This window comes from Perca flavescens, chromosome 16 (assembly GCF_004354835.1).
Source record: "Perca flavescens isolate YP-PL-M2 chromosome 16, PFLA_1.0, whole genome shotgun sequence".
NCBI lineage: Eukaryota > Metazoa > Chordata > Actinopteri > Perciformes > Percidae > Perca > Perca flavescens.
In genome coordinates, this window is record NC_041346.1 from 23,213,255 (window position 1) to 23,225,346 (window position 12,092).

General features: G+C 40.7%; 1 protein-coding gene across 5 annotated transcripts in view; it reads right to left on the reverse strand.

Annotated features, from left to right (window-relative positions):
- Nucleotides 1–221: 221 nt before the first annotated feature.
- garnl3 (GTPase activating Rap/RanGAP domain like 3) overlaps nucleotides 222–12,092 on the reverse strand; it is a 71,491-nt gene continuing 59,620 nt past the window's right edge. For 2 of the 5 annotated variants that reach the window (XM_028601062.1, XM_028601063.1), the window contains exons 27-31: nucleotides 11,885–12,020; nucleotides 9,619–9,678; nucleotides 5,623–5,841; nucleotides 4,492–4,612; nucleotides 222–4,403 (exon numbers count right to left, since the gene is read on the reverse strand). In XM_028601062.1, the coding sequence (XP_028456863.1) occupies nucleotides 4,238–4,403; nucleotides 4,492–4,612; nucleotides 5,623–5,841; nucleotides 9,619–9,678; nucleotides 11,885–12,020 (702 nt within the window). In that variant the 3' untranslated portion in view covers nucleotides 222–4,237. Of the gene's footprint in view, nucleotides 4,404–4,491; nucleotides 4,613–5,622; nucleotides 5,842–7,263; nucleotides 7,447–9,618; nucleotides 9,679–11,884; nucleotides 12,021–12,092 lie in introns of those variants that run through there. The other 3 variants (XM_028601067.1, XM_028601064.1, XM_028601065.1) reach the window with 2 other exon arrangements.

A 12,092-nucleotide genomic window follows, 5' to 3' on the forward strand; every position in this document is an offset into this window, starting at 1 on the left:
CATAAATGCTGAAAGCACGTCCCGCCTTACTCTACCTTACTCTGCCTTACTCTGCCTCTGATTGGCTTACTGTGATATTCTTACCCTAACCCGAACCAATCTCACTCCTCATGCCTAAACCTTAACCAATCCTACTCGTATAGTGTTCAATATTTCCTGTGTAAGCTATATGATTAGTAAAAATATAAAAAAATAAATCAAACATAAAAATAGGCAAACAGTTCAAATTTCATAAATATTTATTACATATCAATGAACAGAATCGACTACTTTCACAGCAGTGGTCTACAGCACTTGTTTAAAATAATTGCTCAAATTATAATCATAATAATATTAATAATAATATAATAATAATATAGTTCAGTTTTATTTGAGGCCACATTTGATACACAAACATTTACAAGTAGTACTTGGCATTAAAAACGATGGCGATACAATATTTTAAGACACTTGGTGTTTTTTTTGTTAATTTTCTTTCATTTTGATATCACAGAGAGGTTCAGCAACAGTCTAAACAGTAAATATAGATTCAAATACAAAAAAACAACAACAACAAAAACAGTAAAAATGCCAAGGGGAGGTAGGAACAAAGAGTACGTGACAGAATTACAGGAGAAATAGGAACATCATAAGTGGGAGAAGTGTCACAAACTGTAACTGCCAGGCATCCCCCCTGTCACCCACACTCATTCAGAGTAATAAACATAAAGGTAGAGTACCTTTGTAAAAATCCCCCCCATCCCGTTCTTCTTCCCTTTTTAGATTTTCTGAGTTGTGTTATAGTGCTGGAGGGGTTCACACTGAGAGAGGCAGGAGAAGATGCGTTAGGGGAAAAGAGGAGGCTCATGCAAGATGTGAAGGCTGCTGTGTTGTCAAACCACCACAGAGGCGCTCTCATACCTTCCTACATTAGCAGTCAGAACCACTGCTCCCAGTTTGTTGCCCTAACTACCAGCAGATCCTTAAAGCTTTCTCTTTTGGTTTTTACTGACTGCCTACTGTTCATTTCCCTTTTTCATGTTAGATTCAGCGTGACGTAACTTCCTTAGTGCTCAGTACAACGGAAACAAGTGTATTTATACGAGATAATGCAATTTCTCAAGAAATTGCAGTGGGATTGTTGGCTGCTGAAAAGCTGACTACCTGCTTCAAAGCCTAATGTGAGAGTATGTGGCAGCAGTTACAGAAATATCAGTAAATTGTTTTTGTTTTTTTATACATTTAAACATGTATGCATGCACGCATGCATGTGTTTCTCATATAGTGTATGTGGACATGTGTGTGTGCATTTGTAAAATGAGTTCCTTCTTTGAAGGGCCATGACTTTCTTTCGGTGTATGTGTGTGCCAAGAATCCACAAACTCCACTTAACTGCAGAGGGACTCTTGGGTGAGACTGGTCGCCTTCTCTAGATGCACATGAGGGGCAGGAAGCAATGAAAGGAGTAGCAGTTAAAAATGTTAAAATGTTTGTAAATGACACCGGTGTTTATCAGTAATAAAGCTTCTGTGACACCACATAGATCAGAAAAGTAGCTAATCTCAATCAGCTGTGTTATGGCGTCTGCCGAGAGACTCCTGGGGCATTTTTATAGAGATTAAGCTGAGAGGAAACACTCAAACCCTAGCTTATTACTCAAAGAGTCCAATTCCTATCAGCTAGATTTTTACATAATGAGAGAGAATAAACTTCAGAACGTGGCACAGTCAAATTTGTGTTTGTGGAGTCAGAAATGTGGGAAATAGGGTGAGCTCAAAAAGTCCCCTTTTCTGTTTATGTTCCTGACATCTCTTGTCTCAGTTCATATTGGAGTCAATGAGGCAATTGGATGGCACTAATGTCACTTTGAGGCTCTTAACACAAAATGTGTAAGTCAGTTTGCTTAGAGAGTTACATTGTGTCTTAGGAGGATGAATTTATCTATGTTTTGCTGAAAAATATTGTATGGAAAGTGAAAAAGTTTAACAGCTCAACCCAACTCTGCTTGTGTGGTCACCCACTTTAAGTTTTCTTAAGTTTAAGCATGTAAGAAACATACTAAATATAAATGTAATTCCGATAACGCCCTGTGTTTAGCGTGAAGCAAGTTTCTGCATTGAACGTGTCAAAAAAGTTGGACAATGTTTTCTGCGGTTCTACAGGAAACCTTCTTGGGCTTCAGACATATCTTTTCTGAGTCCTCCAATTTTATGGAAATGCAATACTAAATTGCCGCAGTACTTCTCCCTTTTGGAGTTTGAAACACGATTGGTTTCAAATTTATAATTCTAACGGTAGTCAGGGACAAGTGGGAAGAAAATGTTTCTTTTCCAGAGTTAAAGTTGTCCTTCCAAGAGTTTTTGAATGAAGACAGTTAACATTTAGTTATGACTACCAATAACTGCTATCAGGGTCTGACCAAAAAAAAAAAAAAGTTAATTAATCAGTAAATAAAACTATGTGTAGGTGAGTTGGCTTTCAAGACATGTATAGCTGTTTTCCAATGAACACATGAGATGTGATGGAAATAAAAGAAAATTGGAGTGCCACTGGTGTCCCATGAATTGGCCCATAATTCATAGCTGCACCTTTGCACCAGTTGTCTCAGCTGTAAATCAGAGTTTTACTGGACATGTGAAATAAAAACCAGCAGGGCTTGTGCGCTCGGTGCTAAATCCCTAATAGGGTTATTTCTTTTATAGTGTTTCCCCTTTTTTATGCTTTTCAGTTTTAGTTTGTTGGTTTTCATGGACAGTTATTTTGCAATTCTTTATTTTTAGTTTACTCTTAATTTTAGTTGGGTAAAGGCAGCAATTTCCTAAAGGTACAACTATCTAAATTCAGAGTATGTTTTCTGTGTGTATTTGAAATGGGTAACTGTTTAATATAAGCAATAATGTTTTTTATTTCTAGATTCATGTTTCAATAATTGGGACCACTTCAAAATTTATTACCTTTTTGCTCATTCCACATACAGAAAAAGACCAATTTTAAATAGTTCACACTTAACTTTATTTTAATTAGTAGTCCAGATAGTTTTAGCTTTTTACTTCTTAACAAAATTCTGCTTTTATCATTTCAGTTTATGACAATATACTGTATTTTAACTTTAATTTTTGTCTACATTTTGTAGTTTTGTCTATAATTCCTTTGCTGTTCCATCCTCCCTCAGGCCATCACACGTGACAGTCTAGTAAAACATCCACACGTCTTCGGTCGTCTCAGGTTTTGGTTTGCTTTATGTTGCTATGTTTGGTAAGATGTCGCAGACCTCATGGTTTCTAAAGAAGCTATTTTTGGCGCAGAAGTCACAATACATGCAGCAAAGGCAGGTCATGCCGATTTTAGGACACCTCATTCTTATGTGGTAAAATGAGTGCATGTAGCTTTAAGAGAGTGCCTCAAGTAAGTGAATTTATCCAAACTGAATGGAGTTGTGGTGTCACCATCGTAATCTAAAGTGGACTACAATCATGACTGCTACTTTCAGACACCAGAATACGGTGACTGTTAATTGTTTAGTTTAATGGAGGATGCTGGGGAATGGCACTTGTGAGAGACATATGCCTCCAGCCCTGTCTACCTGTATACTGTGAATAAGGAGAATAATAAGGACTAATATGTGCAGAGTGCATAAAACTTCATACTTTTACTAAATATGGGAATAAAATGAGCTTTTATAATATATCTATAAATATGCATCACAGGCATGTCAGGCATGCACGCCTGTCACTGTGAATGCATTTTCATGTATAAACAGATGTACACATACATATCATACAACATTTGAAAGTGGATAGGAAATAATCACATAATACGACACATATTAAGCTCTAGCAACTTCAGAGGGCATTGTGAACGTGGAGATATTTGTCGTGCCTAGGTGCGCAGATTTACATTCAGTTTGTGGTTTGGGATCAAACCTTTAACATTATCTCACGGCTGTTGCAGAACTCTGAATAAACCACGGCATTTTACAAGGCCTCACCGCCTCTTTGGGTTATTTGCTGTGGGGCAACACAAACACCCAACACACAGTGGCTGAGGGACTGCTCGTGAAAACAAACGCACACATTTTTTAACTCCCACTGCACCCATCTTGTCCTATGAATGGGGAGACCCAAGATACAGGGATATAAAGAACAAAAAGAAAAAAGAATTCGACAAACAACAAATTAAAAGCAAACCAACCAAAAACATAAAATAATGGTGACAGTACGGGAGCGGGTGGGCAGAGAAGTGCACGGTGGGATTGTCTTCACTTTAGGTCCAGGACATCTTCTTCGAAGGATGTGGAGAGGGCGAAGGCGCTGGCGAGAGGCGGGCTTTCCGCTCGCAGCACCACTTTCTCTGGCTCGGCCTCCGAACTGGACGAACAATGCAGCTGGACGTCCAGGTCTGATTCAACAGACTCTGACGCTAACCTGTTGTGCACAGAAATATATGACTCGAGCTCATATCACATCATGCAACTATTAAAATAAACAACATTGCTGCTATTGAATCTCTCACCTGTCACTGTTTGTTGACGTCAGTGCTCGTGCTTTGGGATCCTCCTCAGTGTTCTTCTTGCTCAGCTTCCTCTGTTTGACTGTTCCACTGTCTGACTTCCCACTTGGTTCCTCTGTCAAGCCTTCGTAAGTATGAGGTAACAGAAAATGTACGTGAGTTAAAGGAATAGTTCGACATTTTGTGAACTATGATTATTAGATTTTTTTGCTGAGAGTTAAATGAAAAGACCCATACCACTCTAATATATATATCTTCAATACAAGGCTACAGCTAGCAGCCAGTTAGCTTAGCTTAGCATAAAAGATTGGAAGCAGATTGAAAACTAGCTAGCCTTGCTATTTTTGTAAGTAACAAAACCCCCTAACTAGCATCTCTAAAACTAAATAATTATAGCTATAGTGACAATTTTATATTATTGAACGTCCCTTACATTCAAGCCTATGCCAAATTAGCTCGCTATTACATCACCGCTGAGAAAGGACAACAGCAGCGTTCAGTTTTGGAGACAAAGAGGACATACAAATTACAAGGTAATTACCTCTTCTGAAGAGTCCATCATGTCTTTTTTTTATTCTCTGTCTCCTCCTTGATTTGACGGGATAAACGCTACTAGCAACTGCGTGGAGGAGCGGTGGTGGGTGATGCGCCATCACTGAAGGCTTGAGTCATGTGGACGCGCCCACAGTGTTGTTGTCATTACTTCATTACGAGAATTCCTCATAGGGGGGGGGCGCGACAGAAACTACGCACTGTAGCTTTAACACGTTATATCTTGTTTGTTTAATCTGTAACAATTTTTTTTAGAGGTGCTGGTAGGTGTATTTTGTTATCTCTAGACAGAGCCAGGCTAGCTGTTTCCCCTGCTTTCAGTCTTTATGCTAAGCTAAGGTAAGTGGCTGCTAGCTGTATATTTACAGCTAGCAGCCACTACTAGCTACTACTAACTACTAGCATATTTAGCCTACAGAAATAATAAGGTATTGATCAATTTTATCCAACTCCCGGCAAAAAAAAACCCTACTAAGCCTATTTTCTCAATTGTCAAACTACTGATTTAATGTGTTGTGTTAAATATATTCACATAAAGTAAATTTGTTATTTAGTGTTTATCTTTTTTTTTCTCCACTTTACCGAGCAGCTCCTTCCGTGTGCGGCTGGCTATCTCTTTGATCTCCATGCGGGACAGGGAAAGCGAGTGTGTGGCAGAGATGAGGGGAGTCGGGGATACCATGGCAGGGGCCGGCGTCGTCAGCACCTTGTTGACCAGAGGGGACTTGAGTGGTCTTTCAATGCTGCGGCCCACCAAGTTACACAAAGGGATCTTGAACATTTGCTTACATGCTGGTTCACCTGGGAAGAAGAAACATGAGTGGGTAAAGTGAAAGAAGGAAGGAGGCAGGTAACAAGAGAAGACATGAAACAAGAGATAAAAAGAGCAAAGGTGGGAAAAGTGTCGGAAAAACATATAATGGGTGAGGATAGTGTAGCAGTTAATGTGAAATGCATGAAACTCCTGGCCTGAAGCATATAGGTGTTTTTTGCACATTTTAGCTAATTAGCTACATAAATACATTCATATTCAAAGCATCCCAGTGACTATTTCTCGAAGTAATTTGAAATGTTCGACGTCTTAGGGAAGTATTTATTTGATTTCATCCTGAGAGTTAGATGATGTCTCGTGTCGGTCCGGTAAAGAGGTGCATTGTGACTTCTGTCCATAAACTTCCTGTCTGACAGGAAGCAGCATGTCAAGCTGGGGAAACACATCTCCAACTCACAGACCATCAGCACCGGATCCCCTCAGGGCTGTGTTCTTTCGCCTCTGCTCTTCTCCCTGTACACCAACAACTGCACCTCCAGTCACAAGTCCGTCAAGCTTCTGAAGTTCGCGGACGACACCTCCCTCATCGGACTCATCTCTGATGGAGACGAGTCCGCCTACAGGTCGGAGGCTGACCACCTGGTGAAGTGGTGCAACCAAAACAATCTAGATCTCAACGCTCTAAAGACAGTGGAGATGGTTGTGGACTTCAGGAAGAACCCAGCCCCACCTGCCCCCATCACCCTCTGTGGTTCCACAATTGACACTGTGGAGTCTTTCCGCTTCCTGGGAACTACCATCTCCCAAGACCTCAAGTGGGAGCTGAACATCAGCTCCCTCGTCAAGAACGCACAACAGAGGATGTACTTCCTGCGGCAGCTGAAGAAATTCAACCTGCCAAAGACAATGATGGTGCACTTCTACACAGCCATCATTGAGTCCATCCTCACATCCTCCATCACCATCTGGTACGCTGCTGCCACTGCCAAGGACAAGGGCAGACTGCAGTGTGTCATTCGGTCTGCAGAGAAGGTGATTGGCTGCAATCTGCCGCCGCTCCAGGACTTTTACGCCACCAGGACTCTGAAGCGTGCTGGAAAGATTGTGGCTGACCCCTCCCACCCCGGACACAAACTCTTTGAGCCACTCCCCTCTGGCAGGAGGCTGAGGTCCATCAGGACCAAAACCTCACGCCACATGAACAGCTTTTTCCCCTCCGCCACTAGCCTTATTAACAAGGCCCGGAAACCACCCTGACTCTCCACCTGGCTCTTCATGCCACTGTTCTCTCTCTGCTGTAATGCTCTTTGCTCTTTATTTATTTATTTTATTTTATTTCTATCTTTATTTTTAATTTAATACATACTGTGTACATATACTTATATTGTTTATACCTATACTTATATTGTTTATTACATTTAGAGAATGTGTGATGTGCACCAACAACACCAAAACAAATTCCTTGTATGTGTTAAAAAACGTACTTGGCAATAAAAACCCTTTCTGATTCTGATTCTGAACTGGGTATTACTCTTTCCAAGAAACAGTTGCTTACCTCTGGGACTTTAATGTAGTTAATGTTAATACATCAGAGGCACAAACTGGGGCTAGCTGTTTCCCCCTGCTTCTTTATGCTAAACAAACAAAACATAACAAAAAATGTATTGATCATATTTCAAATGTTACAAAAACAATTTGCATAGAGGTACAAATATCAAGGATCACATTGAAAAATGATCATTATACCATCTTGTAATTAAACATTTAATAAAAATAATAACAAATATGACTAAACTTAACTAACTGCCTCCTAATTATCTTCATATTTACCAGACAGATATGAGAGTGGTATCAACACACTCCTGTAATCCTTGGCAAGAATGGGAATAAGCATATTTCTAAAAATATCAAACTATTCCTTTGAAACCCTCTCAGTGGTGCATTTAGAGACCCTCTAAGATTGGCTGACTAAAGCATTTCTCTCATGTGTATTGATGCAAAATCCAACTCACAACACAAACAGCAAGCAAACCTACTCTATATTGTTGTTGAAAGCATAACGTGAACTGGTCATTTCATGTTTTTAAAAAGAGTACTTCAATGCACCATTACAGAAGACTTTTAAAACAAACACTGATTGCAACGGCACAAAACAAAAATAAAAGTGTTTCTTGTGATGGATAGCTAACCTCAGCAAGTTTCAAATGCTGCAAGTCAATTTTAATAGCACAACAGCGGCTGGCTAGAATGTAAGAAATCAGTTTTAAAAACTAAAATATGCTAAATTAACCTTTTTTTGTGACTTGGAGTCTGTAGGTTGACGAGCTGATGCAATAGAACCAAACCTCCATATTCAAATGAAGACACTCTAAAATGATTAATAGTCCTATTTACTGAAACAGCATGTGATCTTAAAATTAATCATCCTTACTACAGAGAGCTAATGTGATATAACTGTTCAGTTGTAGCCATTTATAGCAGACCATCTATTATTCAGCAGAGACTATAAACGCTTAAAGTCTGTTTGGGACACATTAAATGGATGTTTGGATTTTTTCAAATGGCATAGTCTGCAGTGTGCCAACCTGCAGTGCTCAATTGTGCCATTAGGTAGCAGTATTGCAGTTCAGCAGCCACACTGCTCCATTGAGGCAGGCTGATGGTAACGTGGATGAGACTGAATCAATGTGGAGGCTACGCTGCACAAAGAGGACTGTCTCATCTGAAATGTCAGGGGGTGAGAGGTGAGTAAAGAGCAACGGAGAAAAATAGAGGGTCCCTGCTGATAGGTGACAGGTACACTGTGTTAGTGCTGTTACAGATCCTCTCTCCTGTACTTGCGCTGTCGTACAGCGAAAATGGCAATAAACCAAGATGCGGGGAAAGCATGCAGTTATTTTGAATATATAATCACACAGATCAATATATTCCACATGCGTTTCTGGACCAGGGGAAGTGTCACACTGCATCACACCGGCAAATTAATTAAATATAAATACTGGGGGTGTTCATCATTAATTGAAGTCAAATTCTCCACAGCAGAGAATTTTTTTGCTGCAGGACTTTGCCATGTGTTTAAGCCAGTGGAAGGAGGTGGCAGCTAGCAGCCACATCAGTAACATCTTGTTCACATTACTGATGCTATTACATCACATGAAAACCTCCCCAAGGAGCAGATACGGCAGGCGCAGGCAGTTAGAGGATGGGATTTTTGTCAGCACCCCTTCCACCTCTCTACCCCATCTCCCTCGACACCCCCTTCCTCACTCACACCCAGATTGTGGCACCGCTGTTTGGACTACCGCTTTGGATCGAAGAGAGGGCTGACAAAAGTCTCCATGGCGACAGTGCAATCTGTAAATCATGCTGCGGCAAATGTGTCTTCTCCTTCCCTCTTTCCCTTTTCTCCCTCCTTCTCTCCCAACCTCCAGCTTGTACACAACCCCTCCCTTTTCTCTCGTACTCATGCATACCTTTTTCTGCATCTCCCCTTCCTCACTTCACCGTTATTTTAAAACCCTCCGCCTTGATCGACGTTATCTCCTCTGGCTCACTTTTTTACTTTGCACTCTATCACCCCCCCACCCCCTCACTTTCCCCTTGCACTAATGCTTTAATTAGTTAAGACAGAAGGGGGGATGGGGAAGACATAATGTTCACTTAACATTCAACCAACGTTCAAGTCAACATGCCGCCTTGGAGCAGACAGTGGGGTACACTCTAGGAGCATGTGCATGTTAGTGGGGCAGCATTATGAGCATTATATTCATGAACTGAGGACGAGTTGTGGGAGAATCCTGCAGTACCTTCGGCATCCTTAGACATGTACAGGGAAAGCTTGGTACCATAGGGGATCCGTATAGAATCTGAACCAGGGATGAAGAAGAGGGTTACACAAACTGAACACACAGACACAGACACAGACACACACAGACACACACACACACACACACACACACACACACACACACACACACACACACACACACACACACACACACACACACACACACACACACACACACACACACACACACACACACACACTAGGTTCTCTGTTAGGTGTATGAGTCCCAGTGATGCAGAATCATATGCATAATGAGCTCAAACAGAAAAGAAAACATGAATCCCTTCGAGAGAAATGATTACTCGAACCAGCCTAAAAGCATAAAGCTCGTCCTTGGCTAATTGTAGCAGCGACAGTCAAACCTTTCTCCCTGTTAGCCTTAATGGAACCTGTAAATACCTGCTCCCATCAGGAAAGCAGAGGACTTGATGGTGCACACAACCAGGATATTTTAATAATTGTTTTCCTCGTTTTGACCTTTCCTTCAGCCGTCAGCCGTCTCTTTTAACAAATAGAAAGTCTAATGAACAACGAGAAGTTGACATTGACGTGAGCCATCAGTCTGTGGTGCTCATGCTGAATGACAAACCTCCTGTATGTCATTCACGACAGCTGGGCATCACAAATAGTCGCCATTTTAAAACAGTTGTAGCAATTTGGAGGTCAGCCGCGGGGGGAAGGGAGACTCAGAATGGTCAAATACACAATAAAAGATTGGGGAGGGGGTGAAAGTGGACTGCAGGGTGGTAAGGAGGGGCTCTTATTGATCCTCAATCATCCTTGAAAGCATGCTCTGCCTCTGAGAACTCTTATTGTGAGCCTTGAATGGTAGTGAAGGTGGAAGGTATGTGGCTGATTAGTCGGTTCCTCTTTTTGTAATTTGTGGCTTGTAAGTATTGAGAGGATCATAGGGTTTCAGACCTTTAACTACAAATTACATTTACATAACTGCCAACCAGTTACTAGATTGAGTTCCTACCTATGTTGCAACCAAAGGTCTCCGTTAATTTAATTATAGTATGAAAATCAATTTGCAAGAGAATCTATCACAGAAATTGTGTTGCTCAATGTCATTATCATAGCATTAACGTTAGGTTTTATGGATGACTGTTTGAAAATGGTGTGTTCTAGCTTATTACTCTTGGCAAAGACCTCAATTTTTGTCAGAAAACTATCAAAAAACATGAGTGAACCACACTGTTGCACTGGGTGACATGTTCCATTATTATCGTGAACATGGCTACTGTTTATTTTGAGTCAATCCCACATACACAGTTCTGCTGCTGTAAATGCTCACTGAAGCACAACACATGTATTACACTGCAGCTGAAAATAGTCCCAAAGTGTTTGAGAAATATTTGCTTAAAACTACAGTGCCCAGCTGTTTTAGGAAAATACTTAACATTTTAAAAAATCAAACTATATATGTGCGTCTCATTTTTAAAGCTTTACATCATTAGTAGGAACCAATGAGGTTGGGGCTGAGTGCCACGGACAGAAGATGGAAAGTATTGAGAGACGGATCAATTCTTGGCCTTGGTGTTTTTTTTTCCCAGTTTTTTCCCCTGAATGTTTTCTATTTAGCTATAACTGATAATTTAATGTTATAGAGAAATACAAAACATATATATAAACCAAGTTTTTGAAGGCTTTAAAGTAGCTTCAAGTTGATTTTCATATTGTACTGAAATAAATCGAAGCAAATGGCTGCACGGTCGGACATTTATCGGAAATATGGGAAAAAGGATCAGCCATAATGTAAAGGTAATGGGCTAAAATATTTAAAAACCCCAGTAGGGTTATATGAGGTATAGTAAAAAAAGAAGCTATGGAAAGGAGACTTTGTGAAGATCTGGATCTTTCCAAGTGTCACTCTGAGTAACGCCAGCAATGAGGACATTTTGACATAAGACTTAATTATGTCAGTATTGTACAGTGAGAAAGGATGAAGTTATAATGATGGGGGAGATCAGTGCAATTAAATATCTTGCCCTAGAAAACGACATATGATTCAACTGTGAGAAAGTAAGAACTCTGGAGGAGAGAAAGGCTGCAAATTCAATCAACTGTTTGGCTGAGATACAGTTATGTAAATGGTCCTCGAGCTCTAGGCCAACACAGCAGCCTCCAAAACAGGTCTGCAGGCAACATTGACATTTGAAAACCTTTCAAACTGAAGCTACTACTATCAACATCCGCTGGTGCTTTCGCTGCGCAGGGTTTACCATCACCAAGTGGTGAGGGGAACACGGGCATCTCGTAGCCGGTGGGCGTCTGTGGGGAACTCTGGGAACTGGTGTCTCTCGAACTGCAGTTGGAGGCTGAGCTCACCGGAGCAGACGAAACAAAAAAGATGTCCGACTATGGGTGGAAAAACAGAAGGACACATAGAGAAAATGAGGTCAATAAAGAGACACGGCGAACATGTAAAGA